Consider the following 13,516-nt stretch of genomic DNA (forward strand, 5'->3'; position numbering starts at 1 on the left):
TACATCAATAGAAAGATATGGAAATGGAACAAAGAAGCATTATCCACATAAAAGCTTTCCGTGATGCTGATGACTCATTGACAACAGGCGAATGCGGTTTGTTTGTGGAAGTGATAGGGGCATCCGCCAGGTCAGCATCGGTCAGTATCGGATTTGGAGGTCCAACTGGCGGCATTGCCCCACGTGCCATGAGATGGACCAATTCGCCAGGCTTTATAGAGTGTGCATAATTTGGGATATCTTTGAAATGTAAACATTTGCTCCCTGTAGTTTTCCAAAAAAAAAAAAAAGATTATGAATTCCTGAGTAAGTAAAGTAACATCAAATGAGCAAACTTACTTTTATATTTGGAGGTGGTAGCTGGAAAACCAGTAATAACACCATCAACACCAGCTCCCTCTACATATGTGGCTAATTCAACATAAGGGTCTGAAAATACATCCCATGGCTGTGATACAAACTCATTACTCATTATTTGGACATATACAGAGAGGTTAAACCCTTGAAACTTTGGCACAACTTGAGTTTGATTAATAAGAAATCCGTTCGATTTAGGGTACACAGATTGCTTCCCGATGATAACTGAATTAGCTGTATCACTGATTTCTGAGATGGTTGAGTTTTCAGCATCACGGATGTTTTCTTTAACCTCATAAACAAGCTCAAGCCTTTTGTTTTTGTTTGTTTCCTTGAATAATTTCAGAACTTTCATCTCAGAAGATTGGATTAATAACTTTTTGTTCTGGTAACTAGATTTATTCAAAACGTCAATCACAACATCTGTTACGTTTAATCCATGATTTGTTGCTAGGTAGGCTGCATTCTGGGAGTTTTTGTAACAAAAATATGTCAGTTATTAGAAATAATGAAATAGATAAATTTTGAGGAAAATAGAGAATCAATCACACCTTTATGTTGATTAGGACACCAGATACAGAAGTAGCATTATTTGCAAAGTCCAAAAACTCAGACAATGTCATCAAGTTTCCATCATTTTTGAACTTGGGGTTACGAAACAATGTCTCATTTGCAAATGGGTTGAACATTGCAGCTAAAACATATATATAAAAGACAAAACCAAAACTATAAATGTTGATTTTATCATTTTATGAATCTTTTCCTATTATTGATGAATAGAATAATACAATACTTACGTCTTAAGCTCTTGATCTGGCTCCATGTGAGGCTGAATGTATATATTCCATTTCCAGATTGAAGCTCAGGAGCACTGGATGAAAGGTTACCAAAATCTGACTCAGCAACTGTTGTCCTTTCAAGAAGGTTTATGTCACCTAAACAAAAAGCTACTCCATCATTTGTCATCTGAACAGGACAATCGATTATATCTACACCATCTGAAACAGCTTTTTTGTATGCTGAATCACTACACCCTGGAAACTCCCCACTTGCTCCTTCAAATGAGATAATTAAAGGCTTTCCTGAAGAATGTTTTTTCCCAATATGAGAAAAACAACCTGCATGGTTGTAGAAAATAGAATGTTATTTCTTGCATTCAACCCTTTTCAATATATGAAGGCAGAATCATATCATGAGATTTAAAGGGTTCAAAACTTACTAAAAGCTGCTGATGGAGTCACTGGGTTGTCGGAAAGAACACCATCCACAGAGAATCTGCCATTATCGACAAAATACAGATACTCTTCTACAGGGTCATAACTGTAATTATACGCAAGTTGCACATCATTCATGAAATCTGAACCAAATACTTGTAAACCCTCTTTATGGGCATCCAAGACCAATGAGGTAGATGGTTGCAAATAGAAGTCATTATCCACAGGCCATATGTATGATTTAGGAACTAAAACACCAGAAGCAAATGTCTTGATAAATGTCAGATTTTTTAAAAGTGAACCATATGTTTGATTGGTTGAGGGCTCAGTCTTGTTCACTTCAAGAAATCTGAAAATTAGTTTTGTGGTGGTTGATTTGAATGTTGTCATGATACTTTTCAGAAATTCCACCTCTGGTGATGATATGTATTTAACAAGATTTCTTTTAGAAGCATCAATCACAAAGTTTCTCATACTCAAATTGTGTTGCCTGAAAAATGCATCATGCTGCAAAAGTATAAACAGAAGAGAGGTTAGCAAACATAACTTGTTGCCTATGCCTGTATGCCATTAGCACTTTAAATTAATTTACAAAGTAATAATCACCTGGATATTCAACCACAATCTTCCCTGATTTGCAACATCATCTACAGTAAGGATGGGAAACAAGCCATCATAGTATGGTGTTCGGGACAAGATGTTCTGTGTTACTGTTCATTGCACAAAAGGGAATCATCATGAGTTTATTCATGAAATCATGAAGTTGCAGATATCAGACACATAAAAAGGGAATCTTGTGTAGTTCAGTGGTATCGCGAAGTATTAATTAGCGTGAAAATTGAACTTACAGAAGACATTTTTTTGTAGATCATCGAGTGAGAAGTCAACAGGAAACCATCCTGTTGTGGGTACTCCATTGACAGGGTATGTTTGGGATCTGTTACCAAAGACTTGGCTAATGGTAGAAGCATTATTAAGATCAAGGTCCGGAAAGCAGATCCCAGCTGCATCTCTAGTTAACTGCACATCGCACCAGAAGATCACATCGGGAACACTAAGCATCTTCGCCATTTCGTAAGCATCTACACTCGAGTCAGGAAATACTCCTGAAAACCCACCACGTGCTATGACTAAAGGGCGTTCTCCTGAAAAGGTAGGGAAGTAGAGTTGAAGAACATGCAATAAAAATACGCACAAATGACGAAACTTAGTCAATTTGACCATTTAGGTGTTGATTGATGCAGCAATAATTTATAATTACACACCCTAACTCATCTAATCTTCTAATAATTACTTCGTACAATGAGTTGATTAAAACCAGAAATAGTAAAATCATCTAAGCAATCCTCCTCCATTTGATTATTTTACCTAGACGTTCAAAACTGTTCGTAGTTGAAGCACACATCCAAAAATGCCCTTAGAAGAACACAAGTTCGCAACTGATTTCCATAAATTTAACCGATTTGATGTTGCCTTATTAAATTCGATCTCTATCTTAGAACTGAAACGCATTACTACAATGTATCTCCAATTTTACATTCGAAAATTTGAAATTAAATTCTGAAAATAAAACTTAACATGCAATCAAATAAATGAAACACGAACAATGTTAGAAAATGAGAATCGCATAGAAGTGATTGCAATAATACTATACCGTTTAACGTATTCCATTTACTAGTTCTGTTACTAGATCCCCGGGCATCCGTCAACGATACCGAACACACAAATAGCAGTATATCAAGTAGCCACCGGAGTTTCCACATTGCCGGCATCTTTACACCGGAGGTTAACTGAACTTCGGCGACTTCTTGCTTTATCGGGAACGCTGAGAAAGCAAGTATCGAAGTTTCCAGGTGGTGAGAGAAGGAAGAGGACTAGAGGGAGGAGAATGGACAGGAGTTGATGATGAAGGAGATACAAATTGACGTTGTATTCATGCTAAAAGAAAACGCATTAAATTATATAAAATTTAATTTTGGCGTACACAAGCCGAGTTTCACCAGCTCTGTCCTGGCTTGGCTAAGACAACTAGCCGCTAAGCCATGCTAAAATAAGAATGCTTATCTACTTTTCAATTTCACTATTATTTTCACTATGATTAACAAGAGCAAAAAGAATATTATAATAACCACTTTTTGGCTAAAAGAAAAATATTAAACATTAATTTCAGAATTTTTCACAAATCGGACCTACTTATTTCATATATTTTGTTTGGATCGTTTAACAAATAATTAAATCATATCATCTAATCACATAACTATATATGTTTATGTTTGAAATGAATATGTTTATAATTATATACTTATAAATTATTGTATGATTATGTAGTTAAAGTCATTTAATTTAGTTTTAAATTGAATATAAAACTTGTGCTAGTTGAGGCAAAAGACGTTATTTTAAACAACTTGTCTTGTGAAATTATAATTAAATTAATATATGTTTCTTTTACGTATAATATAATAATTTATCAACTGATTTGTCAAGAATAACAATACAGGAAACAATATTTTACGGATTATGTGCAAATCTTGACTTGAGCGGTTGAGCCACTGCTTTGGCTAGAGGGTTGACAACTGGAGTACAGCTCAGCAAAGTCTCATAAACTAACGTATACGCAAAGACCAATGCCACGTGGTTTTACACGGTGGCCAGTGGGCCCACAGAATTTGTTCCGGCCCATTTGAGGACCAAAGTTCAGACGCACGCTGCTTAGGATAAACTTTCTATTAATGGAAAGTTGTTGGAAGTTATAGTAATTGTCCTTCTATATTTGGAAAATATGTAAATTTCCAAGTTTTTTAAAGTTTGCTAAATTCATACTTTTGGTAATAGTTATAAACTTTTAATAAAGAATAAATGTATGCATCAGGTCAAAACTAGTAAATGTTGTTGGAACTCAGTAATAACTCATGCTTAAAATATTTTTGATATATCTTTTACAAAAGCATAATTCTATATTAAACTAAGACATAGTTAATGCGGGTTTTGTTTGTAATTCTATTAGCGTAACAATAGAGTCTCATGGATTTATCTCTGTAAGCTCCCACTTACTTTTCGAACCACGTTTGCATAAGTTTAACAATTTGTTGTAAATCAGGCAACGTAAAAGAAAGAAACAACATTTGGAATAATTAAATGGAAAATATGCTTCCTTTATTACTTTTAAGTTTTAACGATTGCTTAGGAGATTACCAAATATTATAATATGGGCATGAGATTGTGTCCATTCGTATCCTTGTTCTAATAATAATCTTGTTTATTCTAATAAAAGAATAAGTTGATTGTACTTTTTGACATGTGTCATTTATTAAGCCTTATAATTAATGTGATGTATTGATTATCCATTTTAAATTTCAAAATTTAAATTTTCACTTTATTTATATTAAATTAAATTAAACATTAAATAAAAAGAAATTAATACATATTATATGGTCACGTACTTATTTAAATCAACGATTATAATTTTATATAACTAAAAAAATAGCTTTTAATTAATAATTTATTTAAAATAATTGATTAATAATTTTGAGTTTTTTTACTATGAAAGTTTAATTAATTTTTTAACAGTGATTCACATAGATTATAAACTAATAGAAGTATAAAACTCTAGCTACTTAACGGTCAACATCGATCTAATTTAACGCCTACAATAAGTCATTTAGAAAACTCAAGTAAAATCCAATTCTAGATATTTATATGAATTTCTCAAAAAAAAAAACAAAAAACAAAAACAAAAAAAAAAAACAAACTATTAAGCAGTCGATATATGATGGTGCTTTAATATCTCTATGTTGTCTTCATTAGAATTTTTTTTATGCTGGAAAATAAACACTATAAAGAAGTAAAAAGGTATTGAGTTGGACCAACCTAATTAACTTTAAGTTTCTTACTTCTATAGAAATGTTAACAAATATCAATAAGTTCCTACATGAAAATGTATGAGCTATTTGATACTTTAAAATTTTAAAATGTATTTTAAATTTAAGATGTATACAAGATCGTAACTCTTTATGAAAAAAAATGTATTTAAGATTGTTTATTTTACCATTACTAATGATTAATAGTTGCACATTAAATTCTTTTTTTTTTCGCGTCCTAGATGAAACACACATCGTATAAGCTATTTGAAGTATTCTTTTAAAACAAGTTTTAAAATAAATTTTGTAAAATGGAAAATCATTTAAGAAAACTATTTTTGCGAAATAAGGTCTCAAACGGTTAAATCTTTACCATTAAAAAATGTTTAAGACGTCAGGTCTACCAAAATAATCACAAGACAAACGTAAAATAAACAATCTTATATACAGCTTAAATTTAAAATACAACATCTTCTAAACAACGTTGTTTTGGGTTGTCCTTATGACCCATTCGAAGAATTAAAAAGAACAGGAATTAAGGAGAATCATTACCTTACCAATTTATTGTGCTTAATAAATTAATTAGAAACTATTTTGAAATTAATTAGATCCACCACCTCAATCAGTTGCAGTCTTTACAACAAATCCAAAGAAAGGGGTTGAGAATGAGGAGCGATATGCTCCCATAAATCTGGATGGCGATGAGCAACCAACTCTTCAAAATCATATTCCAAGTGATAATGGCAGTGTTAGAAACCAAAATGCAAAAATCCAAAGAAAAAAAGGTTGAGAATGAGAAGTTTGACAAATATTAGGGAGGGGATGCCATCTTGTTATAGTTATAACTTCAATGTTAGATCCGAGATTCAAAATGAAGTTAATAGAATTTGGTTTCCCAACCATATACTCTAATGTTGAAAAGAACATTGAAGAAGTGAAGAAAGCACTTTATGAAATTTATGAGGAGTATTTAGAAATACATAATGCATCAGTCTGGAAGCTACAATGCCTGCAAATGGATGTGGTGGAAATGTTGTTTCAAAAAGAACACCACTTGTTAGGGTATGAAGTCTTGTCCAACATGGAGCACTTAGAGTTGGAGTGGAGCATTAGGAACGAAAATGGAGCATCAATGATGCACCATGCTTCATGAACGCCATTATAAAGAAGATGCACCACTTTAGAATCAGGATATGCCACCAAGTGACATGATACGCCACCAAGTAACTTGATATGCCACCAAGTGACAGGATATGCCAACGTGACAGGATATGCGACTAAGTGACACCTGATGTGCTGGTGGAATATTGATGGTACCAATATAATGTCTCTGAATGATGAAGTTCCTAAAAGCGTCTGCATGGCATTCCACGATTCGCTGAAAATTAAGGCATCCCTTTAGTAGGCTAATTATGGATAGGCCTGACCTATCAGAATTAAGGTTTTCCATACTTGCCTATAAATAGGTTCATATCCCTATCATTATAAATTGCTCAATTTCTGTGAGAAAGTTAATAAAATCATCTCTCTCTCTCTCTCTTTCTCTCTCTTTCTCTCTCTCTCTCCCCCCCCTCTCTCTCTCTATTTCTCTCTCGTTTGTCGGTGGACATAGGTCACATTGAACGAACCACGTTAAATATTGTGTTCCTTTTATTTATGTTTTTCAGAAGTTTTAATTCCTCAAGTTTACCTAAGTTTCTTTGATATTTGTCTAAAGTGCTTAACTTGTTTTGTTTTTATCTAAAGAAACTGGGATTAGAGTTATGGTCGAAGACAAGAAAGTAAAGATTGACAAGTTTAATGGAAAAGATTTCAGTTTCTGGAAGATAAAAATTGAAGACTACCTCTACCAGAAGAATTTACATGAACCTTTGTCAGAAGATAAGTTGTTCCTTATGAAGCAGGATGTTTGGGAGTTCTTAGATCAAGAGGCACTTGGTGTGGTGCGTTTATTATTGGCAAAGAACGTTTCTTACAACATTATCAATGAGAAGACAACTTATGGAACATGTACGAGAAACCTTCAACAACGAATAAGGTTCACTTGATTTGATAATTGGTAAATCTAAAGATGAAGGAAGGTGGCTCAGTGACTGATCATGTCAATGAATTTAATTCAATCCTGTCAAGGTTGACATCAGTTGAGATTAAATTTGAAGATGAAGTCCAAGAATTGCTACTATTGTCATCATTGTCCGAAAGTTGGTCAGGAACAGTGACAGTAGTCAGTAGATCAGTTGGAGGTGTCAAGCTGACATTCGAAGACCTTCGCGACTTAATCCTTGGTGAGGATGTGAGCAGACGAATTGCTGGAGAATCCTCTAAAAGTCTTCTTAGTACTGAGGAAAGAGGAAGGAAATCCAACAGAGGGAGTGGGGGTAGAGGAATATCAAATTCAAGGAAGAGAGGTGTATCAAAGAACGGGAAGGACATCACATGTTGGAACTGCAAAGAAAAGGGTCACTTCAAGAATTAATGTTTGAAGCCTCTTTCAGACAAAGGCAAGAATGAGATGAACATTGCATCAGATTTTGAAGGAGATGCTCTTATCTGTGCAGTTAAAAACTCAATTGAATCTTAGATCATGAATTATGGTGCGTCATTCCATGCTAGTCACTCCAGAGAAGTAATACAGAATTTCAGGTCGTACGAAGGGAAGGTCAGACTAGTAGACAACAAGAGCCTTGATATTACATGTGTTGGGTTCGTGGTCCTTAAGACTACTTTAGGTACGAAGTGGAATTTGAAGAATGTAAAGTTCATTCCGAACTTGAAAAGAATGTTGATATCAGAAGTGGGGTACACATTACATGGTGTAAATTTTTGATAATGAGGCACATTATGTTGAAGAAGATGGGGCATCCACTCTATGACACTAAAGACTTGGGCATATGAGTGAGAAGGGAATGAAGATGCTTACCTCCAAAGGAAGACTTCCATATCTGAAGAACATGACAATGGATTTTTGTGAGTCATGTATTCTTGGAAAATAAAAGAAGGTCACTTTCACAAATATGGGACATCCTCCCAAGACATGGAAATTGGATCTTGTTCATTCAAATGTTTATGGTCCCACCTCAGTTGATTCAATGGGAGGATCCCAATATTATATTACTTTTTATGTGACCGCACAAGGAAAGTTTGGGTATATTTCTTGAAGTAGAAGTTTGAGTTTTTTTAGTGCTTTCAACAAATAGGAAGCAATTGTGGAGAATGAAACTAACTTGACAATTAAGTGTTTTAGATCCAATAATGGGGGCGAATACAATATCAAAGAATTCATTGATTTTTGTGTTGAACATGGAAACAAGATGTAGAAGATCATTCTAGAAATACCTCAGCAAAATGGAGTAGTTAATATGATGAATAGAACATTGAATGAAAGGGCGAAGAGCATGAGATTACATGCAAGTTTACTCAAACATTGTAACACCCATAAAAATCATGCCAAATTTAAACTTTTTAAAACATTCAAAAACCAACAATAATTACAAAACTTGTTTTCAAAATAGTTTAGTGTCAGAGTATCCCATAATCAAATCATGAAAACATAAGGAGGTGTACGATCACACTCCACCTTCCCGCGATCATCAGAAGTACCTGAAACAAAATCAACAATTGTAAGCCCGGAGCTTAGTGAGTTCCCCCAAAATACCAACGCCATACAATCATAATCATATCATATAAACAAACAACATGCATAATGAATCTTCAGCCTGACTGGACCGCCTCGCAGGGCCTTCAGCCTATCTGGACCGCTCTTCGAGCTTTCGGCACGTCTGGACTGCCTCACAGGGCCTTTAGCCTATCTGGACCACTCGTCGGGCCTTCGGCTTGACTAATACGCCCTCTCAGACCCGTAGTCTATCCGGTCCGCCCTGGGTATGTTGGCCTTCAGCACAAAGCAGAACCACCTCAACTCAACCCCAAATCAAACAAACATGTGCACATAAATATCATATGTTAGCATATATAACAGTCAAACCGATCCAACAGATCACTAATCATAACAACATCCTATAACCAGGATACCGAACTAACCGGTCACTAACATAACATTATCTTATATACCAGCAAAACCGAACTACCAGGTCACTAAGCATACCACTATCCTAACTACCAGGATGCAAATCAATAAGAATCTCCCTATTCTAATAAAAGAATAGTTTTATTCTCCTTTTGACATGTGTCATCTTATTAGGCCTCCTAATTAATTCATATTTTATTCTCATTTTGTCATGTGTCACCCTATTATACCTCCTAATTAATGCATGTCACTTGTCAACCTATTGATTCTCCATTTCAAATTTTAATTTCCCACTCTGATTACATTAAATTAATAAAATTAGAATAAAAATTAAAATAAAATTAATACAAATTATAAAATGATATAATTTCACATATTTATTTAAATCAATGATTATAATGTTATATAACTAAAAAAATCTCTTAATTAATAATTTATTTATATAATTGATTAATAATTTTGAGTTCTTACTATAAAATTTTAATTTATTTTTGTAACCATGGTTCCCACGGGTTATAAACTAGTATCATGCAATAAACCCGGATACAAATCCGAAAGGGCCGGCATTGGTGTCTTAGACCCTGTTGATATAGTGAGAAGAGCTCACCTCACAAGTAGCTCGGAGTGATAATGTCAAACTCCTCCAAATACAGCTCCAACTCCAACACTTACATCCACCAATGATCCACTTCCATAAATTCCCAAATTACTAAAATACCCCCAGAAGTCAAACCGGTCAACCTTGGTCAAAGTCAAAGTCAACGCCCAAGGTCAATAGTCCATGTTGACCCAAATCGTTGAGTGCAGCTCACTGACTCGTCGAGTCCTTCCAGAACTCGAGAAATCGTGAAAACCCTAGTTGACTCGCCAAGTTCCCAGCCAACTCGTCGAGTCAATGCGATGTCCAAATGTCGGGAAAAACCTAACTAACTCGTCAAGTCTTCTTACCGACTTGCTGAGTCCATGCATAACTAATACAGGCAATCTTCATCCGACTCGACGAGTTGGCCATGCAACTCGTCGAGTCCCTTCAGTCTATTAGTTATTCAGACGTTTTTAAGCTACCCCAAAACTCTAAATTGCAGATCTAACCTCCTAGGGCATGGTTTCCACGTAAAGTTGCAAACTTTACGTACATGAAAGGTCCTAAATGCCAAAACCAAGCTAAAGGAGGGGTTTTAGCCTAAGAGAAGGGCCAATGCTTGATAAGTTCAGTGACTTTATAACTCTAAGGACTTAAAGGACTCCAGATATGGAGTTACAACTCCAGATCTTACCCAGCACCTGCAATGCTCCACAAATATACTAAAAATGGCCTTAAACCAAGAAAAGGGGATCTAATGCTAGAATGATCAAGGTAACAACTTGTTACCTTCAAATGGATGCCTAAACGTTGTAGATGCTGGATCTACAAGCTCCTTCCCGTTCCAAGCTTCTCAACCTTCCAACTTCTTCAACAAAATACACCAAAAGCACTCTTTTAGTCTCACAAGCTCAAGGAAACAACAAATCATCTAATCCCTCGGGTAGTACTAAAATCGGAGCCTCACATAACCTCCGTCTCAAAGTCTCAAAAGACAATTGCTGATCTGTGCCCCACCGAAATGTTACATTCTTCTTGGTCAAGCAGGTCAATGACACAACAATTTTGGAGAAATCCTGGATAAATCTCCGATAGTAGCCCGCTAAACCCAAAAGTCTACGGATCTCAGATGCATTCTTCGGTACTTCCCACAGCATCACTGCCTCAACCTTGGCTGGATCAACTGAAACGCCCTCCTGGTTGATGATGTGCCCCAAAAACTGTACCTATCGCTGCCAAAAATCACACTTGGAGAACTTGGCATACAACCTCTTGGCCCTCAGGGTCTCCAATACCTTCCTCAGATGTTGCTCATGCTTCTCCCTGGTTTTAGAATATACTAGGATATCATCAATAAAAACGATCACCAACCAATCAGCATCGGTCTACACACCCTGTTCATAAGATCCATGAACGCTGCTGGGGAATTGGTGAGCCCAAAAGGCATCACCATAAACTCATAATGCCCATATCGAGTCCTGGAAGTTGTTTTCGGTATATCCTCATCCCGAATCCTCATCTGATGGTACCCCGACCGAAGATCAATCTTGGAAAACCAAGACGCACCCTGCAACTGATTGAAAAAGTCATCGATCCTCGGTAACGGATAACGGTTCTTCACCGTTAGTTTGTTCAACTCCCGGTAATCAATGCACATCCTGTGTGATCCATCCTTCTTTTTCACAAATAGTATCGATGCTCCCCACGGGGAACTGATCGGACGGATGAACCCTCGGTCTAGCAGCTCCTGAATCTGCGTAGATAACTCCTGCATATCGGGCGGTGCCAACCGATATGGTGCCTTTGTTATTGGAGCGGCACCCAACACCAACTCTATACAAAACTCCACCTGCCTCTCTGGAGGCAGCCCTGACAGCTTTTCGGGAAAGACATCCCGAAATTCATGTACAACTGGCAGACTGCCCATATCCGTCGCGGTCTCAACCCTCATATATGATATATAAGCCAAAAATCCCGTACATACCTGTTGCATAAATCTTCTAGCCCTCGCAGCCGAACAGAGAGTTGGCCCCTGCGAGGCCCTCTCACTATGTATAAGTTGGTGGACTTGACGAAAGAATTTGGATTATAGATCAATATTTATAAATAACTGTTGTAAGGTCTATTTTATATTGTTTATGTTTTTGGTCTGTATCAGAACATGACATCTCGAGGTTTTATTATTTAATGAAAATACATTCTCTTTGAGAAATGTTTTGATAAATGGTTATCATATTTTGTTTTTAGGACAAATTCCGCAACTGTTTTCCTTAAAAAAGATTACTCTGATTTTAAAACAAAGCATAAACAAATCGGTCTTTTCTGGCCTTGAAATTGGCGATGTCATAATATATCACATAACCAACTATCAATCCGTATAACATTAAATGAGCCAACCTTAGTGCCTTAGACCCATTGGTATGGTGAGAAGACCCACCTCTGATCGAAGAATCCAAAAGCTGCTCTCCTAACTGTCCGTAACCTCCCGTGCTGAACCATGATAACATTACCCAATGTTAGAACTTCACACAACCAATGGAAATCCCAAACTTCAAGTCCCTCCATAAGGCCCAAATATTCTTCCTTTGATAATGGGCCCAAAGTTCATGTCCATGAATCATTAATGGGCCTTATGGCCCAATAAAGCCCAATCATAACATCAATGGTCCAAAACAGATAAACTGGCCTACTAACCCAAAACATGACCAGGCCCAATGACTAATTGAGACCCAAAAGCTTAAAGGCCTAAAACAAATTCAAGTCCAACTGCTGAGCGTACGCTTAGCGTACCACCCTGGTACGCGCAGCGTACTGAGTCCTTGGGCCTTACGCGCTGCGCACGCTAGGTTACGCCCAACGTACTAACAGATTAAGCACTTTCTCCATTAAGTACTTACTACTTAATTTTCTCACGTCCAAAAGTCATATCTAAGCTTATTAAGACGACCTAGGGCATAAAGTTGGCAGCTTTATGCCTTTGCATGTGTCATATATTCCCAACAATCCCATTAAGACCTTTTTAAGGGTCTTAATCCATGCATGAGGTCAAAACACCCATCAAGACTTCGTTTTTATGATATGAATGGACCAAAGGACCTCAGATCTAACATTTACAGCCTCTGGAGTTGCTCAACTCACAAGAGGAGGTCCAAAACCAACAAAAGGGACAAAACTAGAAAACCCTAACTAGATCTAATGAATAAGATGGAAAGATCAAAGCTTTATACCTCCAGAAGCTCATCAAGGTGAACTAGGTTCATATTCTTGAAGCCCAATGCCACTCTACGCTTACTTGACAACTTCTCCTTCTTGAATGGACACTAAAATGGCCATAAATGCACTCTCTAAGCTCAAAAATGCTCTCACAAACTCTCTCTGGAGTAGAAGGACGAAATGAGGCTATGGAGTCTGTCTAGGGTTACATCCAAGGGGCTTAAGGACGTTTTAATAGGCCTCAAGTCCAGAATTTAGGGTTTGC

At 36.3% G+C, this 13,516-nt stretch overlaps 1 protein-coding gene across 1 annotated transcript; it reads right to left on the reverse strand.

Annotated features, from left to right (window-relative positions):
* Nucleotides 1-4: 4 nt before the first annotated feature.
* On the reverse strand, nt 5-3,475 carry LOC145072964 (glycerophosphodiester phosphodiesterase GDPDL3-like). Its single transcript, XM_079019484.1, has 8 exons — nt 3,226-3,475; nt 2,420-2,716; nt 2,178-2,281; nt 1,577-2,078; nt 1,155-1,475; nt 909-1,051; nt 340-823; nt 5-264 (listed from the first exon to the last, which is right to left on the reverse strand). Exons 1-8 carry the CDS (start codon nt 3,341-3,343, stop codon nt 5-7), a joined length of 2,229 nt encoding a protein of 742 aa, XP_078875610.1. The 5' UTR covers nt 3,344-3,475.
* Between the last annotated feature and the right edge of the window lie 10,041 nt (nt 3,476-13,516).

This window comes from Lactuca serriola, chromosome 9 (assembly GCF_051521515.1).
Source record: "Lactuca serriola cultivar US96UC23 chromosome 9, Lser_US96UC23_V15, whole genome shotgun sequence".
NCBI classification, from domain to species: Eukaryota; Viridiplantae; Streptophyta; class Magnoliopsida; order Asterales; family Asteraceae; genus Lactuca; species Lactuca serriola.